Here is a 26960-nt window from a genome sequence, read left to right as displayed (position 1 = left end):
ATTCCGAGCTTATCTGTCCACAGACACTGTCTTCAGGAAGGCCCAAAATACTTTGCAGTCAATAAAGTGCTTCTACAGATAGATAACAACTAGTTAGCAGACAACAGGAAGACTAGGACTACACAATATGTCTTGAAATGGTTGAAGAATAACCACTGGTTAGAACAGTGGAAGAACTAGGATGTTTTCAGAGCTCGACGGTCTGAGCCATTGAGAGAGGTTGAGCAGGCTGGAACTATATTCCTTGGAGCACAGGAGGATGAGGGGTGATCCTATGGAGGTGTATAAAATCATAAGGAATATATCAGGTAGATGCACAAAGCATCTTGCCCAGATTAGGGAAATTGAGAACCAGAGGACATGGGTTTAAGGTGAAGGGGAAAGATTCAACAGGAATCTGAGGGGTAACTTTTTCACACAATGGGTGGTGGGTGTATGGAACGAGCTGCCAGAGGAGGTAGTTGAGGCTGGGGCTATTGCAACATTTAAGAAACAATTAGAAAGGTACATGGATAGGACAAGTTTAGAGGGATATGGAGCAAACATAAGTAGGTGGGACTTGTGTAGACGAGACATGTCGGGCCGAGGGTCCTGTTTCCACACTATATAACTCTGACTCTTTAACTGTTCTGCTTTTCTTCCATACAGTGCCAGCCACCTGAGGAATGTGACTGCTTTCCTTGTTTAATGCTAAGTGCAGGAGTGTAACTAGTCTCACCACGATGATAGATTTTTTTTGTAAACTAGATGTTGGAGCGTGATTTAACTGCCGGCGTTCAGGAATGTCCAAGTCCGCCGTGGCCCGAAAATAGAAATGTTGTTGGGGACCAATAATTCCAGCAAACTTTAGTTAGAAAATGAGTTACAGCGTTTCTTCCTCCGTTCAGGAGAAAATATATTTTCCTTTCCAAGATGATGACCAAAAAGATATTGATGGGAATGGTCAGTGGAGTCATGGGAGCACTGTGGGGCTATGTAAGAGTATATTTTCTTGGAGCTTTCATCTCTGTGGATACCTATGTTACGCACATGATTACATTTCAAGAGTAGCTCATCAGCTGTAAAGTACATTTGTCATCCTCAGGGTATGAATGAAACTATAGAAATACTGGTAGACAAAAATGCTGGAGAAACTCATCGGGTGAGGTTGACCCATCTGAAGAAGGGTCTCGACCCGAAACGTTGTCTATTTCCTTCGCTCCATAGATGCTGCCTCACCCGCTGAGTTTCTCCAGCATTTTTGTCTACCTTTGATTTTCCAGCATCTGCCATTCCTTCTTAAACATAGAAATACTGGTTCTTTCTTTGCACCAATTATCAACGAGAGTAGATGTTTGTTCTTGCCCTATTTGTCTTTGACTTGTGGCCTTCCATTTTGTTTCCCTGTTTTACAGCTATTTTAACAACAAAGTCAACATCTTCCTTCAGTTCATACCGGAAATGATCTTCATGTTGAGCTTATTCGGTTACTTGGTCTTCATGGTTATTTTTAAATGGTGTTTTTACCATGTCGGGATCTCCCAGTCTGCACCCAGTATTTTAATCCACTTCATCAACATGTTTCTGTTTTCTTACAATGACGCTACCATTGCACCCTTATACACATATCAGGTATGTTATAGGTGAAATGTTAACATTAAAATCGTTTTCAAGCAACCAGGAAAAAAGAAATTGGTTGCAATCCAAAACTACCCTGAGTGAATAGCAACAATCTACTTACCTATTGTTGCTTTCCATCTTGTGGTGTGATAGTTGCTGGCAAGACTAGCATTCATTGTCCATCGGCCTTTAATAAAATGAATGATTTGTTGGGCTATTCCATAAAGCAGTTAGGAGTCAACTGCACTGCTCTGTGCTTGGACTTGCGTACAGGTAAAGGTGATGGATTTCTTTCCCCACGAGACATCAGTGAACTGCATGGGGTTCACAACAATCAAGTAGTAGTTCACTGTCGTCATTGCTGATTGTAGCTTATTATTTCACTTTTATTTATCAACTGCATTAAAATCCAGCCACCATAATGAGCTCCTCCATTGGTGTTTCTGGGATTCTAGTTCAATAATACGACCACTCTGCTGCCATCGCGATGTCACGGGTTATTTCATGAGCACATCTTTGTCTCGACTGCATCATATGTAACATTGGTTGTAAACAAAGATCGCTACATGAAGACTGTTGCCACTTTTGGGACTGTGTCGTGTGATTAACTGCTCTTTGGGCTGCACCAAAGCTTATAGGAAGTTAAAAAGACTCTGCGAAGAATATTTGAATGAACCGTACATTGAGCACTTGATATTTTATGTGTAAATGTCTGTACGTTCATTAGCGATTAAGAACCAGCTTAGTATGTTTAATGGTGCTTTATTGTCACACGTGCAAACACACAGTGAAATTATCTTCTTACTTACAGTCCAGTAAAGTATTGCCATTATGAGCGTTTGACAGCACTGGGCCTCTACTCGCTGGAGTTTAGAAGGTTGAGTGGGGACATCATTGAAACTTACAGAATAATGAAAGGCATAGAGAGTGGATGTGGAAAGGATGTTTCCACTGGTGGGAAAGTCTAGGACCAGAGGTTGTAGCACATGAACTAAAGGGCACTCTTTTAGAAAGGAGGTGAGGAGGAACTTCTTTAGTCAGAGGGTAGTTAATCTGTGGAACTAATTGCCAGAGAGGGCTGTGGAAGCCAAGTCAGTGGATATTTTTAGGGCAGAGATAGACACATTCTTGATTAGAACAGGTGTCAAGGGTTATGGGGAGAAGGCGGGAAAATGGGATTAGGAGGCAGAGATCAGCCATGATTGAATGGCGTAGACTCGATGGGCCGAATGGCCTAATTCTACTCCTATAACTTGTGAACCTGTGAACCTAGACAGTGTTGCTACTTCAGCTATCCCGTGACTCCAGTAGTATGTAACTTGGAGGTTGCGTGATGACTGAACTCTGTTTGAATTCTCTATTATTTGGTCTCCCTGCTGGGGCACAGCAAAATATGGCTGATTCTCTGGATACCTGCAGACCCACAGCTGACCAGGGGTCTGTTTCACGCCACCCCCTAGCAGAATAGACCAACAGATACAAGAAAATCTTGCTTACATTTTTCTTTTAATTTTTACAGAAAGAGGTTCAGAGTTGTCTGGTGATCATTGCTCTCATTTCTGTCCCATGGATGTTTCTCTTGAAGCCTTTTATGTTGCGATCAAAACACAAGAGATCTCAGCAAACGGTAAGATGAATATGCAAGATCATCCATAATAAAATGTACCTCCCGGGTGTTGATATTAATGCAATGACTAATACGCCAGACATTTGAATGGGTTAGGAGTTTACTGGGAGTTCTTGTCTCATTGCATACTGGGTTGGTTGTCATTGCTTTTAGGGATTTAGTTACAAAGTAGTTACCAAACTACTTCCAGAGAATCAATCCCTCTTGAAAGTGTAATATTTTTCATACAATGATTAGCTTTTTGAACTTCCTTCCAAATCCTGCATTCACCTTTCTTCCATGCCTCACTTGGCCTTGCTTTAGCTTCTGCCTTTTATATAACTATTTCCCTTGAACTAAGCTGAACTGCTTTTGCTTTGACTCAATCTCGAGTCTGTTTTAGTCCTTTGAAACATAGAAACATAGAAAATAGGTGCAGGAATAGACCATTAGGCCCTTCGAGCCTGCACCGCCATTCAATATGATCATGGCTGATCATCCAACTTAGTATCCCATACCTGCCTTCTCTCCATACCCCCTGATCCCTTTAGCCACAAGGGCCACATCTAACTCCCTCTTAAATATAGCCAATATACTGGCCTCAACTACCTTCTGTGGCAGAGAGTTCCAGAGATTCACCGCTCTCTGTGAGAAAAATGTTTTTCTCATCGCGATCCTAAAGGATTTCCCCTCTATCCTTAAGCTGTGACCCCTTGTCCTGGACTTCCCCAACATCGGGAACAATCTTCCTGCATCTAGCCTGTCCAACCCCTTAAGAATTTTGTACGTTTCTATAAGATTCCCCCTCAATCTGCTAAATTCTAGCGAGTACAAGCCTAGTCTATCCAGTCTTTCTTCGTATGAAAGTCCTGACATCCCAGGAATCAGTCTGGTGAACCTTCTTTGCACTCCCTCTATGGCAATAATGTCCTTCCTCAGATTTGGAGACCAAAACTGTACACAATACTCCAGGTGTGGTCTCACCAAGACCCTGTACAACTGCAGTAGAACCTCCCTGCTCCTATACTCAAATCCTTTTGCTATGAATGCTATCATACCATTCGCTTTCGTCTTAAGGTCATAAGTGATAGGAGTAGAATTAGGCCATTCGGCCCATCCGGTCTAATCTGCCATTCAATCATGGCTGAACTATCTCTCCCTCCTAACCCCATTCTCCTGCCTTCTCCCCATAATCTCTGAGTCTGAGATTCTGTCTATTTGGATCAAGGCTGCTGTGCACTATAGATCTACCTCTCTTGATTCAAATGAAGTCAAATTAATTGTAATGTGCAGAAGTGGAGTGAGATGCATGTGCAACATCGACTTAGACGACAACAAAAGCATAAATAATGGTGAAAAAAATACTGCAAAAAACAACACACAACGTTGGTGCAAAACTGCACAATTAAAACAAAATTCTCCATGGTTGTGGAAAAGGTGGGCTAGAGTGTTCCGTTGCTGAGGTGGGATTAGAGTTGAGCAGGTTGGTCCCAGAGCCTGAAACTCAGGAAAGTAGCTGTTCCTGAACCTGGAGGTGTGCGACTTCCTGCAAGCAAGTGTTTGGTAGCAATGAGACGAGGGCATGGTGGGAATACCTGATGATAGATGATGCTTTCTTGAGGTAGCATCTGGTGAAGATGCTATCGATGATGGGGAGGGCCATGCCAACATTTGATCAGGCTAAGTCCACCTTTCTCTGCACCTGCTTGCGTCCTATGCGCTGGAAATGCCTTACTTGATGCATGCAGCTATGTCCCATCAAGCTTATACGTTCAGATGTTGTCGGTGAAAGAATTAGGCCATTTGGCCCATCAAGTCTACTCTGCCATCAATCATGCCTGATCTATCCTTCCCTCTCAACCCAATGTTCCTGCTTCCTCCCCATAACCCCTGTGTCAGGTAAATTCAAAGACATCACAACTTGAATGCACCCTCTTCCTGTGACGGTACATGACAACATTCATTATGATGAGCACCAGACATGGCTCGTCAGGACACCAGGATTTAACAGGAACCTGTGGGGCAACTGTTTTACATAAAGGATGGTAGGTATATGGAATGAGATGCCACAGGAGGTAGTTGTGGCAGGTACTATTGACAATCTTGTCCTTACCAGCACTGTAGCCAATACAGACATGAAGCCATGTTGTATCTCGAACAAATTCCAGTATTAGCGCTATAAAGTGATATTTTGGATGAATGTGTTTTTTTAAAAAATGCTTTTATTTCCTTCAGGTGCTGACGGCACAAGAAAATGTCTACGCCTCGGCAGTAGGAGATGCAGATACCTTGCAGCCCCAGCAGAGGAGCTCCACTGACCACACCGACGGCCAAGAGAATCAACATGCTGAAGAGGCAAGTCATCAAGTTTAGCCTGAAGGTTTAACACTAGCTTTTCTCTGCTGACTAACTTGCATGAGCGGGTACTTCTTATTGTCTCTTAATATTTGATAAAGATGTAGTTTTGTCTTTATACAATATGGTAAGATGAATATGTGAAGAGAATCCAACTCATTTTTGGTCCAAACATGACATGGTCTGGTCTGGACAGACCTGCCGCAGTCTAGAAACATTTGGGAACCAGCATGGCTGTGGGAAAAAGGGGTAAGAAGCACATTAATGGAAAAATAATAGACAGGAGGCACAAATAGTGCGGCACGGTGGTGCAGCGGTAGAGCTGCCAGCCTTTCAGTGCCAGAGATCAGGGTTCGATCCTCAGTACGTCTGTATGGAGTTTGTATGTTCTCCCTGTGACCCCCATGGGTTTTCTCCGGGTGGTCTGGTTTCCTCCCACACTCCAAAGATGTCCAGGTTAGTAGGTTAATTAGCTTTGGTAAAATTGTAAATTATCGCGTGTGTGTAGATGGTGCTCGTGTACGAGGTGATCGCTGGTCGAAGTGGACCCCAATGTATCTCAAGTCTCAAGTCTACACGAGTAATCTTTTTCATAATGTAAAGTGGGGAGTTAATGCAACAGTGGTCTACGTAGTCTTGTTGCTATGTGAATGTGTGTGTGCACTGGCTTGCTTTTAATGCTCTGTCTGATCAATGTTGATGAGAACCTGAAGGATTTTAAAATCTTTTTGTTTTCTCAAATGTGTCTTATGGTGTAATACAATCCAATCCAACTTTATTTGTTAAGCACTTTAAGACAACCAATGTTGACCAAAGTGCTGTACAGAAGAATAAACAAGACATCATAAACAGACAACCTAACAGAACATAACATAACAGCTCACATAAGGCGCATAAATCACATATGAAATACAACAATAAATCAAAAGACATAAAACATGAGTAAAAATAATAACCATGCAATAAAGCAATCAAAATAATACTTATTCATTGCAATTCTCAGTGCGAAGCACATCTCTAAACTCCAAATGTATCCAGCTCTTTGTCAGCCCTGCTCCCGGAGCACCTGACATCAGGTCCATCAGCAGAGGCTGGGAGTTAAACCTGGAATGGTTCAGTTACTCACTGCCTGTACTGCGGGGCTGGAATTGCATGTGTGTTGTGTTCAACCAGAAGGGTTTTACAATGGCTGGCTTTCCTTTTAATTTCTCTTGCATTATTCCAGTTTGACTTTGGTGATGTCTTTGTGCACCAAGCAATCCACACTATCGAGTACTGCCTCGGATGCATCTCCAACACTGCCTCCTATCTCCGGCTCTGGGCTCTAAGTTTAGCTCACGCAGGTAAGCAATCGTCTTTGGGCCTCATGGAAGTGATGGTTGGGTGGACAACTCATGGCAATGAATGAGCGAACTTTTGAACAGTGAATGTGAATAATATTGAGATGCCGGTAAAGCTTTCAGTAACATCAAGAACATCCTGCCCCACAATTACATACTAGGGTCATGGTGTAATTGAACATGGAAACAGGCCCTTTGGCCCGTGTACCTTCTACCTTCTGAAGAGTCCACCAGGGACTATACTGGAAGTTGGACAATTTTAAACTGGACAATTTTTTTACATTTATCAATCCAATTTACCTACAAACCTGCACGTCTTTGGAATGTGGGAGGAAACTGAAGATCTCGGAGAAAACCCACGTAGGTCACGGGGATAACGTACAAACTCCGTACAGACAGTGCCCGTAGTCGGGATCGAACCCAGGTCTCCGGTGCTGCATTTTGCTGTAAGGCAGCAACTCAACCGCTGCACCACCGTGACTGCCCATGCTGACTATGATGCCCCACCCACATCCTCCCCTATGCCTTTAGACATTTCCTATCCATGTACCTGTCCGAATGTTTTTTTAAATATTGTTATAGTACCCCCTCCGGCAGCTTGTTCCATATACCCACTACGCTCTGAGTGAACAAGTTGGCCCTCGGGTTCTTATTAAATCACTTTAAGCCTACTGGTTTCCTCTGGTTCTCGATTCCCCTACTCGGGGTCTGAGTAATGTATTTCTCTATCTGGGCACCCCTCCCCCTCCCCCCCCCCACCTACACTCCAAGGGGGGGGGAAAGTCCCAGCTTATCCAACCTCTCCTTATAACTCAATCCCTTGAGCGCTGGTAACGTCTTGATGAATCTTTATCTGTACCCTTTCCAGCTTAATGGCATCCTCTTGAGAGCAGGACAACCAGAACTCGGGTCTATTCTCTTCATTATTGCCTATTTGCTATTAATAAACCTGTAGAATCTCATAGAATTTTCCTTTGGCCTAGTCTGCCAGAACTATCTAAAGCCTCTTCTTGCTCTCTCAATTTCTCTTTTATGTGTCTTCCTGACTTTCTGCAGGGGATCCAGTTGAACTGATGTCAGCTTCCGATACCATATATGTGTGCCTTCTCTAGCAGGGCCCTCTAACTATTGTTTAAGAAAACGTTCCTGGACACAGTTAAGAAATTCCACCCATCCAGGTCCTTTGCACAATGGGATTCCCAGTCAATACGAGGGAAGTTAAAATTACCTCCTATTATGAGCCTATTATTATTACAGCAATTTGTGATTTCCTTACATATTTGCTGCTCTGATTCCCACAGACTATTGGGAGGAGGCTATAATGCATCTCCAACAAAGTAACCATCCCCTTCTCACATTGAAGTTCCACTCCAATGGCATTGGATGATTCCCAAAGAGTATCTGAGAACTGCCATGATGTCCTCCATAATCACAGATTTAACTCCCCTCTTGCCTGCATCTCATATGTGCCTGTAGCATCTGTACGCCCAGGACACTGAGCTGCCACTCTTGCCCCTTTCCCAACCATGTTTCTGTTATGGCTATAATATCCCACAGTCCTATGCATCAATTCACACCCTGAGTTCTTCTGCCTTATCCATGTGGCTTCTGCATTAAAGATCTCTCTGACTTTCCCCTCTTCCTGACTTGATCCTGCCTGTCCTATCTACTAAACGCCCACATTAACATCTACACCAGGTTCCATTTGCCCATCTGCCACACTGTTGCTTTGGGTCCCCACCAATAATATATTGCATTAATAAGGAGACTCGGAGCAAGCTGACTGCAGCCTTGATTTTACAATACATGTGGACTTGGGGCTCCCGCAGCCTGGGACTACTGTCTCTGTAGAATGCATTGGACAAGAGGGTAAGCCGTGTATCAGAAAGCAACTGCACATTATATTTGTGTAAGATGGGGCTGCAGATGCTGGCTTACACCGAAGATAGACACAAAAAGCTGCAGTACCTCAGCAGGACAGGCAGCATCTCTGGAGAAAAGAAATAGGTGACGTTTCGGGTCGAGGCTGAGAGTCAGGGGAAAGGGCAATGAGAGATTATAGAAAGTACGTAGAATACATGAATGAAAGATATGCAAAAAGCAACACTGATCAAGGAAACGTGTAGGAGGGAACTGCAGGTACTGGTTTACACCGAAGATAGACGTAAAATATAGAGTAACTCACCCATTCCTTCTCTCCTGAGATGCTGCCTGTCCCGCTGTTACTCCAGCAATTTGTGTCTATCTTCGCTGATCAAGGAAAGGTAGAGCCCACAATGGTCCATTGTTGGCTGTGGGGTACGTGATAATAACTCGTTATTACCTGCCCCACAGCCAAAACGTGCACATAATATTTACCAGCCATCAGTTATAAAACTGTTAAACTAAAATCTTGGAACCTGAAATCTTGCAATCCTAATTAGAAAATCCCTAGTCTCAGTGGTCTGTCAGTACACGAGTCTTATTTTAAAGGCTAACAGCACAGTTGTCTTGTTTTCCAGAGCTATCTGAAGTGCTTTGGAGCATGGTCCTGCACATTGGGCTGAGCAGTGTTTCCTGGGGTGGCATCATAGGAGTCTTCATCATTTTTGCAATCTTCGCCGTCTTGTCTGTTGCCATTCTGTTGGTGATGGAAGGACTGTCTGCTTTTCTGCACGCACTACGTCTTCATTGGTAAGTAACTCAATGCAATGAAGGTTATACCCAATACCCTAAGGGCCTGTCCCACTTAAGGGCCTGTCCCATTTGAGCGTCATTTGCGCGTCACGCAGGTGGCCTATGCCACCAGGCGCCATGCACGCGTAATGCACGCCATGCGCGCGTCACGCATGCGCCGTGCTTCGTGACGCGTAAATGATGTCATGTAAATGACGCGCAAATGACGCCCAAGTGGGACAGGCCCTTTAGGATATTTTTAAGGCAACTACAGGTGACTAGGCTGTCGCCGGGGTGTTACCTGTATCGTCGTGAGTAGTCTCCTCAGTCGCCCAAAGACGCCGTTGGATTTTCAACATTTTCGGACACAGTTGGCGACAGTAGGTTTGACGCCAATGAGCGTAGCTTGACTTCTCCTGACGTAGGTGCTGTCGTAGTTGTCGCCAGGTTAACGTAGGTTGTCGCCGGTGCTGACTTTGTTTTTTTTGTTGTTAAAGTTTTGATTCTATTTCAAATTTTATGTCGAAGGAGGGTCCAGTCGCCGGTTTTTGGTAACCTGCTACGACAATGACAGTCACCTAAAAATAGCCTAAGTGAGACAGGCCCTTAACTGATGAAGGCCAATGTGCCGAATGCCTTCTTGACCAATGGTCATAGGGACAATGTGCAAACGACCACACACACAGCAGTGGAGGTCAGGATTGAACCCAGGCCACTGGAGCTGTGAGGCAAAGGCTTTTCTAGCTGTGCCATTCCACCAATCCAAATCCATCCTTTCATGGAAGACAAAAAGGTCCATGCAATCGGCAGTATCTTCCCAGCTAAATGTAATCTTTCTTTGTGTAAATGTGAAAATGATGTGAAAAATTATTATTTCAACTGACATTGGAGATCCGATCGAAACTAATCCAGAACAAGGGGTCACAGCTTAAGGATAAAGGGGGAATCTTTTAGGACTGAGATGAGAAAAACATTTTTTACACAGGTGAATCTCTGGAATTATCTACCACAGAACGTAGTTGAGGCCAGTTCATTGGCTATATTTCAGAGGGAGTTAGATGTGGCCCTTGTGGCTAAAGGGATCAGGGGGTATGGAGAGAAGGCAGGTGCAGGATACTGAGTTGGATGATCAGCCATGATCATATTGAATGGCAGTGCAGGCTCGAAGGGCCGAATGGCCTACTCCTGCACCTAATTTCTATGTTTCTATGTTTCTAAATGTGAAAATTATGTGAAAAATGATTCTTTCAACTGATATTGGCGATCCGATCCAAATTAATTCATAAAATCGGCATTCCTGGGATTCTAATCTGAAGCTTCTGAAGTTTGTGATTTGCGATCTTCATTGGGTCATACACCTGGTTATTGATTTAGAATGGCATGAAGAAGTTATAATAAGTCTCCCAAATGTGGGCAGTCCTTTAGAACCAGGCACCCGGGTGGGATCTTCGCCCAGTAATTTGTTTCAGTAATATGGTATCACTGATGCAATTTCCAAACCGCAAACTTAGGAGATTCACATTTCCAATGTATCCTGACTTTTATTTTACTTGGTTTCAGGTGGAATTAAATAGATAATTTGTGTGACACCATTCACAAACTGGGCCATTAGAGCTTAAAACAAAAACAACATTTGAAAATGTAGTCTGTTATAATGTATGGAGCGTAGCAACCGGTTAGGTGTAACAAGGTTCCAGAAATTGTAGATTGCAGTTAGATAATTGACCAATTAATCAATTTGGTGGTATTATATCTGTACTAAGTAGTTTACCTGATGGGTGGGGGGAATGGAGATGGGGGAATCAGTCTTTCAGCTGCATCTCTGTGAATTATGCAATTGGCATTTGAATTCTGTTGATTTGGAATGCATATCACGAGAATACATATCAACGTTGACCAAATCTGAAGAGCATTCAATATGTACGTGCTCCATAGTTTATTATCTTCAATGAGCTGTGATATCCTAAACTATATCAAACTAGACATTGTTTTATCATCTTTTCTAGGGTGGAGTTTCAGAATAAGTTCTACAGTGGAGCTGGCTACAAGTTTAACCCGTTCTCTTTCAAATCAATTCTGGATGGAAATCCGGATGAATAAAGTGGCATCTCAGAATAAAGTACATTAGTACAAAGAACACAATGGATCAGCTATGGATTCAAAAGATTATAAATCAACCAAATCACCCATTGATCTTATTAACATATGAATAATTGATTCTGAAGAGATATAATTCATGAAATTTAATTTTTTGCAAGCATTTCATGACTTACTAATATGGAAGTGGAATCAGATGTTGAAATGTAATTGGTGATGAAAGCTATAAGAAAATAATAGAGCATGACTATGTCAAATATTATGTTTTATTGTGTTCATATTCATTTAATTTTCAACATAAAATGTTAATTTTTCCATGGTTGAGAAACTAAAATCTAATTTCAAAATGATTAGCATGAGCTTTGTGTTAAGGATTGTGTTATTTGTATGAATATTCTTGTCGTTAAGACACAATGATGATAAAACTAACAGAAGCAATGTGAGACACCCCACCCTCCCCCTCCCCAATATTAGAAACATGGAAACATAGAAAAAGATCTTCGGTTTCCTCCCGCACTCCAAAGACGTGCAGGTTTGTATATTAATTGGCTTGGTATAAATGTAAATTGTCCCCAGTGTGTATAGGATAGTGTTAATGTGCGGGGATCGCTGGTCGACGTGGACCCGATGGGCCAAAGGTAGGTATGTTGCAAAGCCTACCTGAAGCGTCTTTGAAAATCTGCCGGTGCGGGTGTGCGCGATTTTGGCGCCGTTTAGAGGGGGCGGGTTTAAAACGCGATTTTCTCTAGGCTGTTCAAATCGAAGATGTTCAGCCTAGTTAATTATTAACGAAAAATCGCTGGAAGACCCCGTCGCAAAAGCTATTATTAGGTTTAAAGGCCTTGAATAATAGTTATAGTAGTTTAAAAATCAATCTCTAAACCCGCGACCGCAGCAACCGCATGGTCTCATAAAGCAGACAGCTGAAGGTATGCTGTATATTTTTACATTAAAAAGGGCTTCTAAAGATCCCTTTATACAAAGTTTAATATTGCGAGTAGCTCAATTTGGGTCCATTATATCGCGCAGTATTTTTCTGGGCATTTGGGGCACAAATCTACCGCAATGTGAACGTTCTAAACCAGCGCGTTCCACAGGATCCCACTAGAAAGCTGATTTAAATGGGCATTTATTTACAGCAATTGAACACTAAATTCCTTCCATTTGGCCTATAAATTAATGTAAATGAGATTTTAAAATCATGTTTTATTGTTAATTATTTGTGAATATTATTTGGACATTTAGGCTATTTAAAAATGTTAATCATTTATTAAGAAATGGATAGATGTTTAGATCTAGTAATTGAAGTCTGAAATTAGCTACAATTAGGTAACTAACTAATTATATGCTTTAATTTCAGGTCATCCAAGTAAGATTATTTTATATTTGTTTCAGAATGCTTCAATCTATGATAACTGAAAATTTCATTCAGTTCTCTTAATTTTTAAGAAAGTTATGGGCTTTTGACTGTTCACGATCACAACTTTTTAGTTATGTCCATAGAAAATCAATAGGGAACAAGATGCTCATTTCCGAGTATGAAAATGGCCATAACTTTTTAAATACTTGAGATATGAAAGTGAATTAGGTGTCAAATTAAACTTATTTTTATGCTTTATCTGATGGGATAAATTACAGACTTGATTTTTAAAATCTCAAAATTTTGTAACATTGCTACCAAAGGGCCTGTATCCGCGCTGTATCTCTAAGCTAAAAATAATGATTCTTTCAAAACAAAGCAGCATTGTTTGATTACATTTCCAGATATTCATGCTTTATTAATGCAACCTTTCACCTTCTAAGACTTCCTACATCTTGATGTTTCCTGCCCCTTAATTGTCATACAGTGTAGAAACAGGCCCTCCGGCCCAACCTGCCCACATGTCTCATCTATACTAGTCCCACCTGCCTGCATTTGGCCCATATCCCCTCTAAACCCGTCCCATCCATGAACCTGTACAAATGTTTCTTAAACATTGTGATAGTACCTGCCTTAACTACCTCCTCCGGCAACTCTTTCCATGCACCCACCACCTTTAGAGTGAAAATGTTACCACTCAGGTTCCTATTATATCTTTCATTCCTCACTTTACCCCTATGTCCTCTAGTTGTTGATTCCTCTACTCTGTGCTTGAGACATTGTACGTCGACTCGATCTATTCCCCTCATGATATGGTACACAAAATTACTTGACAAAAAAAATTGTTCAACACTGTTTTTTAACAATGTTATGCAAGTGAAAGTGAAAGTGGTATTTTGGAGGAGGGAAGTGAAAAAGAACAAGGGGTCACAGTTTAAGGATAAACTGCTCTCCAGACGTCCACATCTGCGCCAGGTGCGTCGAGATGGGGCTCCTAAGGGACCGCGTTAGGAACCTGGAGCAGCAACTCGATGACCTCTGTCTGCTCAGGGAGAGCGAGGAGGTCATAGAAAGGAGTTACAGGGAGGTGGTCACTCCAAGACCACGGGAGACAGAAAACTGGGTCACAGTTAGGAAGGGCAATGGGCAGAGGCAGGGACTGGTGAGTACCCCGGTGGCTGTACACCTTGAAAATAAGTACTCGTGTTTGAGTAAGGGTGGGGGAGACAGCCTACCTGGGGGCAGCGACAGCGGCCGGGCCTCTGGCACAGAGACCGGTCCTGTTGCTCAGAAGGGTAAGGAAAAGAAGAGGAGGGCAATTGTAATAGGGGACTCTATAGTCAGGGGGTCGGATAGGCGATTCTGTGGACGCAGACAGGAGTCCCGGATAGTAGTTTGCCTCCCTGGTGCCAGGGTCAGGGATGTGTCTGAACGTGTCCAAGAAATCCTGAAATGGGAGGGAGAGGAGCCTGAGGTTGTGGTGCATATAGGTACCAACGACATAGGTAAAAAAAGAGAAGAGGTCCTGAAAGAAGAATTTAGGGAGTTAGGTAGAGAGTTAAGGAGAAGGACTGGAAAGGTAACAATCTCAGGATTACTACCTGTGCCACGCGACAGTGAGAGTAGGAATGGAGCGAGGTGGAGGATAAATGCGTGGATGAGAGACTGGTGCAGTGGGTATGGATTCAAGTTTCTGGATCATTGGGACCTCTTTTGGGGAAGGTGCGACCTGTACAGAAAGGACGGGTTGCACTTGAACTCAAGGGGGACCAATATCCTGGCGGGGAGATTTGCAAAGGCTACTGGGGAGACTTTAAACTAGTATGGTTGGGGGGAGGGACTCAAATTGGGAAAGCTAGCAGTCAGTGTGTGAAGCAGGGGGCAGAGAATGGTAGCACTCTGACCCAAAATGTAGGGGAGAGAGAAGAAAAAGAAAATAATCAGAGAATAAGAGAGGGTGGGTTTCTTAAATGTGTATATTTTAATGCTAGGAGCATTGTAAGAAAGGTGGATGAACTTAGAGCCTGGATTGACACCTGGAAGTATGATGTTGTGGCGATCAGTGAAACATGGTTGCAGGAGGGCTGTGATTGGAAACTAAATATTCCAGGATTTCATTGCTTCAGGTGTGATAGAATTGGAGGGGCAAGAGGTGGAGGTGTTGCATTGCTTATCAGGGAAGATATTACAGCAGTGCTTTGGCAGGATAGATTAGAGGGCTCGTCTAGGGAGGCTATTTGGGTGGAACTGAGAAATGGGAAAGGGGTAGCAACACTTATAGGGGTGTATTATAGACCGCCAAATGGGGAGCGAGAATTGGAAGAGCAAATATGTAAGGAGATTGCAGATATTAGTAGTAAGCACAAGGTAGTGATTGTGGGAGATTTCAATTTTCCACACATAGACTGGGAAACACATTCTGTAAATGGGCTGGATGGGTTGGAGTTTGTAAAATGTGTGCAGGATAGTTTTTTGCAACAATACATAGAAGTACCTACTAGAGAAGGGGCGGTACTGGACCTCCTGTTAGGAAATGAGATGGGTCAGGTGGCAGAGGTATGCCTTGGGGAACAGTTCGGGTCCAGTGATCACAATACCATTAGTTTCAATATAATTATGGAGAGGGACAAAACTGGACCTAGGGTTGAGATTTTTGATTGGAGAAAGGCTAACTTTGAGGAGATGCGAAAGGATTTAAAAGGAGTAAATTGGGACAGTTTGTTTTATGGGAAAGATGTGGAAGAGAAATGGAGTACATTTAAAGGTGAAATTTTAAGAGTACAGAATCTTTATGTCCCTGTTCGGTTGAAAGGAAATCGTAAAAATTGTAAAGAGCCATGGTTTTCAAGGGAAATTGGACACTTGGTTCGGAAAAAGAGGGAGATCTACAATAGTTATAGGCAGCATGGAGTAAATGAGGTGCTTGAGGAGTATAAAGAATGTAAAAAGAATCTTAAGAAAGAAATTAGAAAAGCTAAAAGAAGATATGAGGTTGCTTTGGCAAGTAAGGTAAAAGTAAATCCGAAGGGTTTCTACCGCTATATTAATAGCAAAAGGATAACGAGGGATAAAATTGGTCCATTAGAGAGTCAGAGTGGCCAACTATCTGCAGAGCCAAAAGAGATGGGGGAGATATTGAACAGTTTCTTTTCTTCGGTATTCACCAAGGAGAAGGATATTGAATTATGTGAGGTAAGGGAACCAAGTAGAGTAGCTATGGAAACTATGAGGATCAAAGAAGAGGAAGTACTGACACTTTTGAGAAATATAAAAGTGGATAAGTCTCCAGGTCCGGACAGGATATTCCCTAGGACATTGAGGGAAGTTAGTGTAGAAATAGCAGGGGCTATGGCAGAAATATTTCAAATGTCATTAGAAACGGGAATAGTGCCGGAGGATTGGCATACTGCGCATATTGTTCCATTGTTTAAAAAGGGGTCAAAGAGTAAACCTAGCAATTATAGACCTGTTAGTTTGACGTCAGTGGTGGGCAAATTAATGGAAAGAATACTTAGAGATAATATATATAAGCATCTGGATAAACAGGGTCTGATTAGGAACAGTCAACATGGATTTGTGCCTGGAAGGTCATGTTTAACTAATCTTCTTGAATTTTTTGAAGATGTTACTCGGGAAATTGATGAGGGTAAAGCAGTGGATGTTGTGTATATGGACTTCAGTAAGGCCTTTGACAAGGTTCCTCATGGAAGGTTGGTTAAGAAGGTTCAATGGTTGGGTATTAATGGTGGAGTAGCAAGATGGATTCAACAGTGGCTGAATGGGAGATGCCAGAGAGTAATGGTGGATGGTTGTTTGTCAGGTTGGAGGCCAGTGACGAGTGGGGTGCCACAGGGATCTGTGTTGGGTCCACTGTTGTTTGTCATGTACATCAATGATCTGGACGATGGCGTGGTAAATTGGATTAGTAAGTATGCAGATGATACTAAGATAGGTGGGGTTGCGGGTAATGAAGTAGAGTTTCAAAGTCTACAGAGAGATTTATGCCAGTTGGAAGAGTGGGCTGAAAGATGGCAGATGGAGTTTAATGCTGATAAGTGTGAGGTGCTACATCTTGGCAGGACAAATCAAAATAGGACGTACATGGTAAATGGTAGGGAATTGAAGAATGTAGGTGAACAGAGGGATCTGGGAATAACTGTGCACAGTTCCCTGAAAGTGGAATCTCATGTAGATAGGGTGGTAAAGAAAGCTTTTGGTGTGCTGGCCTTTATAAATCAGAGCATTGAGTATAGAAGTTGGGATGTAATGTTAAAATTGTACAAGGCATTGGTGAGGCCAATTCTGGAGTATGGTGTACAATTTTGGTCGCCTAATTATAGGAAGGATGTCAACAAAATAGAGAGAGTACAGAGGAGATTTACTAGAATGTTGCCTGGGTTTCAGCAACTAAGTTACAGAGAAAGGTTGAACAAGTTAGGGCTTTATTCTTTGGAGAGCAGAAGGTTAAGGGGGGACTTGATAGAGGTTTTTAAAATGATGAGAGGGATAGACAGAGTTGACGTGGAAAAGCTTTTCCCACTGAGAGTAGGGAAGATTCAAACAAGGGGACATGACTTGAGAATTAAGGGACTGAAGTTTAGGGGTAACATGAGGGGGAACTTCTTTATTCAGAGAGTGGTAGCTGTGTGGAATGAGCTTCCAGTGAAGGTGGTGGAGGCAGGTTCGTTTTTATCATTTAAAAATAAATTGGATAGTTATATGGATGGGAAAGGAATGGAGGGTTATGGTCTGAGCGCAGGTATATGGGACTAGGGGAGATTATGTGTTCGGCACGGACTAGAAGGGTCGAGATGGCCTGTTTCCGTGCTGTAATTGTTATATGGTTATATGGTTATATGATAAGGGGGAAATCCTTTAGGACCGAGATGAGAAAAACATTTTTCACACAGAGAGTGGTGAATCTGTGGAATTCTCTGCCACAGAAGGTAGTTGAGGCCAGTTCATTGGCTATATCTAAGAGAGAGTTAGATGTGGCCCTTGTGGCTAAAGGGATCAGGGGGTATGGAGCGAAGGCAGGGATGGGATATTGATTTGGATGATCAGCCATGATCATATTGAATGGCGGTGCAGGCTCGAAGGACCGAATGGCCTACTCCTGCACCTATTTTCTATGTTTCTATGTTTCTAAACATTTCCAGGTTATTTGCATCACTTTGGAAATGCAACTGTGAATTGCCTTTGTGCACCAAACTCATTTTTAAATCAAGAGAATACCAATCTTGTGTTGAACACCCAAGCACAGAATTTCCCACAGGCGTTATGGGACCGAAACACGAGTTCACAAGTTATCGGAATAGAATTAGGCCATTCGGCCCATCGAGTCTACTCCGCCATTCAATCATGGCTGATCTCTGCCTCCTCATCCCATTTTCCTGACTTCTCCCCATAAGCCTTGTCACCCGTTATAATCAAGAATTTGTCTATCTCTGCCTTAAAAATATCTACTGAACACCTTAGTTCATTGCTTCCAACCCTACCCTGCACCAATTGTTTTGTTTCCCCCCCTCCCCACCCACCTCTAATCCCTTGATCTCACTGTTGCAAACCCCACAAATTAACGGACACCCAGAATCTCCATGTTCCAAATTCAGCCTCCACAGTCAAACTATTGAAGTTGGTCATTTCTGATCATTCCCCCTCCCATTGGAATGCCTGGTTCCCATTACTTACTCGGTGTCTCAATGTAGTCATATTACTGCTGGTTCTGTCCTTCTACCAAACTGCCAGCCCGGATTCCAGTTGGAATGCACAATGAGGTGCATCCAGTGTTTCCTGGCAGCAGTTGCCTCTCCTTGCACAAAGTAGCAAACTGAATAACTTTGCAATGACACAAAATGCTGGAGTAACTCAGCGGGCCAGGCAGTGACAGGCATTAATCAATAAAAATATCAACAGTGGTGGGATCAGACCATTCACCCAGATGACATTTTATGATATTGGCCATCATATTTTCAGATTTATAATCTATAAGGATCACCAAAATCCTGCTCGAACTGACTCGACAGAAACGATCTCCTGTGCTACATGTCACTGTAATGTTCAGCTGCATCATTTACCATCTAAACCTACTGCAGTAGCACAAAACTGCAGATGCTGGTTTACACCAAAGATAGACACCAAGTATTGGAGTAACTCAGCGGGTCAGGCAGCATCTTTGGAGAAAAGGGGAGGGTCAGGACCCTTCTTCGGACTAGAGAAGTGTCCGAACCCTTCCTTTTTCTCCAGAGATGCTGCCTGACCCGCTGAGTTACTCCAGCAATTGTGATCATGAAACCTATATTGATTGGAACGAAGCTCCAGAATGAAGTGAAGCTGCTGTTGGTTCTTTAAATGGTTGGGGAAGACTCTGTGTAGCATCTGGAAAACTTACCTAAAGTGCTTATGAATATTAAGATATTTTTAGGGAACTGAAGATAAAATCTCATACAACAAAGCTGCACCCAGGAATCAATCTGGGGAACCTCTGTTGAACAGCAAGCGCTCTGTCGCAACTAATACGTCAATTATATATTTCAGTCTTTAAGCTGTTGAATATGTGTGCACAAATTGTGTCAATATTTTCTCAATAAAATCATTGCAATTATGGATTAGGTCATCAGCTGCAAAACCAGACACAGATCAAATCAGCAATACTGTTTGATCTACAACAATTATCAACAAATAATGCTTATGTTTCTGAAATATGCGTTTCTGAATTTTAAGCAAATGCATTTTGACTGATGCTTTTCATGCTGTTAAATTATTTGAGTAGCATTTTGTGATGGATACCAAACCATGTTCATTAACATCGTTATTTAATATTCCACTCTATTTGAAGAATAGTAGAATGCTGCCTCGTTAGTTCTGTCAAAGTTAATCCCATTTCCGTGTCACTTCCCCATCTCGATACTGTATGTTCGCTTACTTCCTCCTTTGTGGTCGCTCCTGAAATTTGCTTGTAAAAAAAATCCTGACTTCACCCCTTTGTTATTTGAATTTTAAAACCATACTTCCCTTTAATAGCAATCATTTATCAGCCTTTGGTCTATAAACTCATTTTACATTAACTCATTACCTTTTTCTCCAAAGATGCTGCCTGACCCGCTGAGTTACTCCAGCACTTTGTGTCTATCTTTATTGTAAATCATGTAGTTTGATGCTGCTAGGTTTAGATGGTAAATGATCTATTCAAGAGAGAGTTAGATATAGCTCTTGGGGCTAACGGATTCAAGGGACATGGGGAGAAAGCAGGAACGGGGTACTGATTTTGGATGATCAGCCATGATCATATTCAATGGCGGTGCTGGCCTGAAGAGCCGAATGGCCTACTCCTGCACCTATTTTCTATGTTTCTAAACAGATCGGCTTGGTCATCATTGCTAGAAGTTTTATTTGGTCATCAACATGGTCACTTACATTTCTCTTTTTCTTTGACTCCATTATTTCTTCTACATTGGATAGCAGGTATGTGGGAACATCACTCCCTGCCGCCTCCATTCTAATTTTCAGGTTCCTTCCTAAGTTCCACACTACCTTGATTAGCAATGTACCACCCTCCAGTCTTAGAAATAGAAATAGTTATAGGAAAGATGCCTTAATGTGCCAGTTTCCACCTGTCCTCATTTCCTGATCTTTACTTTTCCCTCTTTTTATCGACCTCCTGTATTAATGTTATCAATCCCCTCCAATGATCCGATTTCCATTATCCTCTTGGACAGACAATTGCAGAGAAGGGGTTCTTACACATCACATGTAGCTATGTTCTCATTTGAGTCCCCCCCCTAAGTGGAAACAATTTTCAATTAGATCACACATCACTAATTTAAACTCCAAATAATATAGATCTAATTTCTTGAGTGACTCAAGGTCCAATATCCTCTCATCCCAAGATTTAGCTGGGTAAATCTTTTTTTAATCTGATATCAATATAAGTATATTCTTTCTTAAATAACAGGCCCATAACTGTGCACATTTTTGGAAAGAGGAAGTGAGGCAGAAGGGTTTCTAGTGGGAGTTCCAAAGAAGAAGTTCAGGACAGCTGTGTTGGAAGGAACTGCAGATGCTGGTTTACCCCAACGTGTTCTGTACCTTGTAAGGGTTAGATCCTTGAAAGGTTTAAAGACAGAAAGAGTTTGGGTAAATAATAAATCTAGAGGAGATTGCAGAGGTAGCAGGGAATAAGATGTTGAAAGGGTCGGGAGCCAAGGAGCAAATGGCAGTGAGGGTTGGCACTGGAGAATGGCGATTAATTGGGAATTAATTTTGAAAGTATTGTGGTGGCACTAAGTGAGTGGAGTTCAAGTTCAAGAGTTCAAGAGAGAGTTTATTGTCATGTGTCCCAGATAGGACAATGAAATTCTTCCTTTGCATCAGCACAACAGAATATTGTAGGCATAAATAAATACAGAACAGACCAGTGTGCCATATACCATTGAATATATATATATACACACACATAAATAAGCATATAAAGTGCAATAGGCTATTAAAGTTCAGATTTTTGTTTGAGTTGAGTTTAATAGTCTGATGGCTGTGGGGAAGAAACTGTTCTTGAACCTGGGTGTTGCAGATTTCAGACTCCTGTACCTTCTACCTGAAGGCAGTGGAGAGATGAGTGTGTGGCCAGGATGGTGTGGGTCCTTGATGATGCTGCCAGCCTTTTTGAGGCAGCGCTTGTGGTAGATCCCCTCGATGGTAGGGAGGTCAGAGCCGATGATGGACTGGGCAGTGTTTACAACTTTTTGCAGTCTTTTCCGCTCCTGGGCGCACAAGTTGCCGAACCAAGCCACGGTGCAACTGGTCAGCATGCTCTCTACTTTGCACCTGTAGAAGTTCGAGAGAGTCCTCCTCGACATACCGACTCTCCGTAATCTTCTCAGGAAGTCGAGGATCCAATTGCAGAGGGATGCACAGAGACCCAGTTCTGAGAGCTTGGTAACCAGCTTGGAGGGGATGATTGTATTAAATACCAAGGTGTAGTCAATGAATAACAGCCTGACATAATAATAATAATAAACTATAATAAACTTTATTTATAAAGCGCTTTAAACAACCGCAGTTGCCACAAAATGCTGTACATGAGAACTCATGGACAAAAAGTTATTACAAATCATTAAAAACCGTAAAACGAAGGACTAAAAACAGTAAAAAATTAAAAGACATTAAAAGCACTAAGAACAGGAGCAATGTCTCAGCCAGTGTCGAAAGCCAGAGAATAAAAATGAGTTTTTAGGGAGGATTTGAAGATGGACAGTGAGGGGGCCTGTCTGATGTGCAACGGCAAGGTGTTCCAAAGTGCCGGAGCAGCAACAGAAAAGGCTCTATCCCCTCTGAGCTTCCGCTTAGACAGTGGTTGTTGTCCAAGTAGTCCAGAGCGGAGTGGAGAGCCAGCGAGATCGCATCCACTGTTGATCTGTTGTGGCGGTAAGCAAACTGCAGTGAGTTCAGGTTTTTGTCGAAGTATGTTGATTTGCGCCATGATCACCCTCTCAAAGCACTTCATCACCACAGACGTTAGTGCCACGGGTCGATAGTCATTGAGGCACGTCACCTTACTCTTTTTGGGCACCGGTATTATTGATGCCCTTGTAAAGCAGGTGGGAACCTCAGACCTCAGAAGTGAGAGGTTAAAAATGTCTGTAAAAACTCCAGCCAGTTGGTCCGCACAGGTTTTCAGAACACGACCGGGTATACCATCAGGTCCAGGCGCTTTCCGAGGGTTCACCCCCCTGAAGGATTTTCTGACGTCGACCTCTGTGACTGTGACCGAAATACCATCACGGTGAATGGGAGCTCGGAAATGCACATCAGTATTCTCCCTATCAAAGAGTGCGTAGAACGCATTGAGCTCGTCAGGGAGTGATGCTTTGTTGACATTCGAGCTGCCTCCTGATTTCGCTTTGTAGGAAGTGATGGCATTCAAACCCTGCCACAGGAAGGAGTAAAGGGCAGCTATTAATAATATTTGATTATATGCAGGCCAGGAGTGATAGCTAAATGATCAGGAGGTGGGTAGAAAAGGTAGTGGTGAGTCTAATGTAATAGATTAGCTTGGAATGATCAGAAAGAGAGACACAATAAAGTAAAAGGAGCTGTGATGACAAAGGGTAGAATAAGATCAAGGGTAGGGGTTGGGGAATGTAAAAAATGAAAGAATAAAAAGCAAATGAAGTTAAATTGGTGTTCTTGATCTTGGCGGCAGATACAAATACGACATTTAAAAGGTGTTTGGACAGGAAACTGGAATAGGAAAGATGTAGTGGGATACAAGCCTAATGCAGGCAAATGGGTTCCGTATAGGTACGCATTATAACCGGCATCGACGAGATGGGTCGAAAGGTTCAGTGTGGTACAAATCTATGAGAAAACTCTACGATTTCATTTTGTAGGCACTTGTTAAGAAGAGAATTGGAGAAAAGGAGACAAGAATTGACTTCTCCTCCATGCTGAGTTTTGAACAGATGTGGCTTTTGTCCGGAGAAAGGGAACCAGAGTGAAATCAGGTGTGGTTGCCTGCGATCTAGCAGGTAAGGCTGACTCTCTATCAGGTTCAAGCCTGGTGGCACGGAACAAAGATGGGGAGAGAGTGAACAAGGTAGCTTACAACCCAATGGTATGAATACTGAACATTAAATTCCCTAACTTGAAACAAACCCGGTAAATTACTGGGCAAACAGAACAGATTACTCTGAGAAACTCAGCGGGTGCAGCAGCATCTATGGAGCGAAGGAGATAGGCAACGTTTCGCTCCATAGATGCTGCTGCAACTGCTGAGTTTCTCCAGCATTTTTGTGTACCTTCGATTTTCCAGCATCTGCAGTTCCTTCTTAAACATAGAAAATAGGTGCAGGAGTAGGCCATTCGGCCCTTCGAGCCTGCACCGCCATTCAATATGATCATGGCTGATCATCCAACTCAGTATCCTGTACCTGCCTTCTCTCCATACCCCCTGATCCCTTTAGCCACAAGGGCCACATCTAACTCCCTCGTAAATATAGCCAATGAACTGGCCTCAACTACCTTCTGTGGCAGAGAATTCCAGAGATTCACCACTCTCTGTGTGAAAAATGTTTTCCTCATCTCGGTCCTAAAAGATTTCCCCCTTATCCTTAAACTGTGACCCCTTGTTCTGGACTTCCCCAACATCGGGAACAATCTTCCTGCATCTAGCCTGTCCAACCCCTTAAGAATTTTGTAAGTTTCTATAAGACAGATTACTCTGTTTCTTAAACAGATTACTCTGATACCTGGCCTAGACATGATGGACTAATCGGCCTCCTTTTATGGTGTAAGAATAGATGAGCAGTCGTTCCGGCCCTTGGATATCACTAATCAACAAGAATTATTGTGATCCAAATCAGGAACATTCGCCGAGACTAGAGGATATTGACCTGAAACATCAGCCATCCTTTTTCTCCAGAGATACTGCCTGACCTGCTGAGTTACTCCAGCGCTTTGTGTCTGTCTGGTATAAACCAGCATCTACAGTTCCTTGTTTCCACACTCCTCCCGCTAAACATGCACTGCACTCTAATGGCTTTCCCTACAGAACCACCCAATGCAAAGGTCAGTTCACCATCTCTACAGGCCTCACCAAGAAATCCCCAAGCTGTCTGACGTTCTTCTCATCGCTTCCAAACCCAAGGCTCCTTGCGCAAAATACCAGAATTAACCAAACATCAGATTATGATCTCAAATACACATGGCTCCTCCCCACCATCATAGGGATCTCCAGGAGCCTCAGCCATAAAAAGGCAGCCAGCATCGTCAAAGACCCACACCACCCTGGCATTGCTCTCACTGCACTCCTACCATCTGGAATAAGGCATCGGAGCCTGAAAACCATGGTCTCCAGGTTCAAGAACAGCTTCTTCCCAACAAACATCAGTCTATTGTACACTACAGGCACTAACTAAACTATGAACCACAAACTGTCTTGGTTGCTCAAAGGACTTGCACTCATGCATATTGGGGGTTTTTGTTTATTGATTTTTTTTGTTTATAATGTTAACTGTGAGAAACTGTGTTTATAGGCCTGCTATGCTACTGCTAAAAATAATCTCATCGTTCATTTTCAGTACATAAGACAAAGTCTAGACTCCTTGGAATGTGAGGAATGTTGTCCTGCAAGTTATCTCAGATCTACTGTATATGCCAAGGTAAATTACAAAAATGTAATCAGTAAATCATTGAGTGCAGATTCTTAATAAAGAAAACACTCAATGGAGAAATCCAAATAGATGGGATTCAAAGTACAATGGGTGAGGATGTGGGATTAATGGCGAGCCTTTACAAGAGCTGGCACGGATAAAACGGGCCAAATGGCCTAATTCGCTGAAGGACTTTTATGATTTTGAACAGCGACTGAATGACCGAAATCTTTACTCTTTAGTTTTGCCGCCCGATTTAATTTTAATTTAAAGTTGGCAATAACTCCGCTGTTGAACTTAGAAAGATGCTATTGAATTCAACTATTGAATGAACTGAATTTACAAATTGGAAACATTTTAGCAAGATGAACGAATGAGAAATAAACGCTTTGTATAAACAAATGTTGGGGGTGGGACTTACGCTCCCACCTCCCAGTTCTCATCACATTAAAGGGGATGAGGAACACAGTAGGTTGAAATGCGTCATCTTGAAATGCAATATTGCTTTCAACAAGGTTGCCCTTCTAGAGTGGAGCTCATCACTTCGGTGACGTTGCTTGCGGTATGTAAATCCCTTTAAGAAATTCAAGGCGGGTTTGGAAGTCGTTTGACAGGTGTAACCTGTTTACCGGTTCTACACCTGAAAGCAAGACGAGCAGAATGCAATGACTTTGTAACCCAAGGGTTGGAACTCGCCCGCCCGCCCGCCAATTTCGCGTTACCTTGTTCGATATAGCAGAGCACCCCTGGTGTGGAAGTGACTGGAAGGTAGGTTTATGAACCCCTTTCTTTCTACAGTTTTAATCAGTCCGTGTTAGGATTTGGTAGAGAGAGTCTGGCAGTTTATTTATTATTGCAAGACCGGAGAAGGAAAGTCTAAGTACAACTATATTTTTAAATGCCCTCACTGATTTAACATGAAACAAGTTTTAGTAAAGAGGAAGATATTTTCTTCTTATATTTTTAGCTGCTGTAACTCTTTAGCTGTCGGTTTACTTCCTCTACTCTAATTATATGAGGCAGGTGATGGAGGTTGGCATTGATGGTAATATTATGGGTCCCCATTCGCCGTGATGGTATTTCGGTAGAGTCACAGAGGTCGACGTCAGAAAATCCTTCGGAGGGGTAAACCCTCGGGAAAGCGCCTGGACCTGTTTTACAATCAAACTCCCCTGTTCTGTGACAATTTGTGCTCCTCGCCCTGATCCTGTGAGATTCAGATTGAATTTTGCTACGTTGTGATTTGATTTTACTGAGTGCCCATGAAGCTCCCTGTGTTGTTATCCTGCTGATGGCAATTTCTCCTTTGACCCTTCCTGCTGCTCCTCATACTTTGTCCATAAGGCTGCTTCTTTATCTAGCATTTCAGATACAATATTCGATGGTCATTCAGCTCAATAATAAGTTCATAAGTCACAGGAGCAGAATTAGGTCATTCGGCCCATCGATCACGTGAGCCTTCCGGTTAGACCAGCATATGCCTATGCTCAGACCCCACTCTAGATCTCATCCTAAGTATAAGGCTATAAGAATGAGAAACATGAGTAGGGAAACTGTAACTTCCAGCATTTAAAGAAATTCTCCAATGCCATCCATGTCCCTGCCTTATCCTTTTTCTATTGCTTCAAGGTCCAGCTTACAGCCATTGCCTCACAACTCCAGTAACTCTGGTTTGATCTTGATCCCGGGAGTTGTCTGTGTGGAGCTTGCAGATTCTCCCTTTGACTGCGTAGGTTTCCCTTGGATGTTCCGGTGTTCTCCCACATCCTAAAGATGCGTGGCTTGGTAGATTAAGTGTT

The 26960-nt window shown here is 42.6% G+C and overlaps 2 protein-coding genes across 3 annotated transcripts in view; both read left to right on the top strand.

The window, feature by feature from the left end:
• The window catches only part of atp6v0a4 (ATPase H+ transporting V0 subunit a4), a 50861-nt gene extending 38983 nt beyond the window's left edge, over positions 1 to 11878 (top strand). For both annotated transcript variants that reach the window (XM_033037730.1, XM_033037729.1), the window contains exons 16-21: positions 1395 to 1611; positions 3119 to 3226; positions 5441 to 5560; positions 6786 to 6903; positions 9402 to 9573; positions 11562 to 11878. In XM_033037730.1, coding sequence (XP_032893621.1) covers positions 1395 to 1611; positions 3119 to 3226; positions 5441 to 5560; positions 6786 to 6903; positions 9402 to 9573; positions 11562 to 11655 — 829 coding nt within the window. In that variant the 3' untranslated portion in view covers positions 11656 to 11878. The remainder of the gene's footprint in view (positions 1 to 1394; positions 1612 to 3118; positions 3227 to 5440; positions 5561 to 6785; positions 6904 to 9401; positions 9574 to 11561) is intronic.
• Positions 11879 to 25785: 13907 nt separating this feature from the next.
• The window catches only part of svopl (SVOP like), a 106582-nt gene continuing 105407 nt past the window's right edge, over positions 25786 to 26960 (top strand). Inside the window, exon 1 of the mRNA XM_033037727.1 lies at positions 25786 to 25929. The gene's annotated coding sequence lies outside the window, so the exon portion shown is untranslated. The remainder of the gene's footprint in view (positions 25930 to 26960) is intronic.

This window comes from Amblyraja radiata, chromosome 19 (assembly GCF_010909765.2).
Source record: "Amblyraja radiata isolate CabotCenter1 chromosome 19, sAmbRad1.1.pri, whole genome shotgun sequence".
NCBI lineage: Eukaryota > Metazoa > Chordata > Chondrichthyes > Rajiformes > Rajidae > Amblyraja > Amblyraja radiata.
Note: the sequence above shows the minus strand (reverse complement) of the source record. Positions and strands in the feature narration are given on the sequence as shown.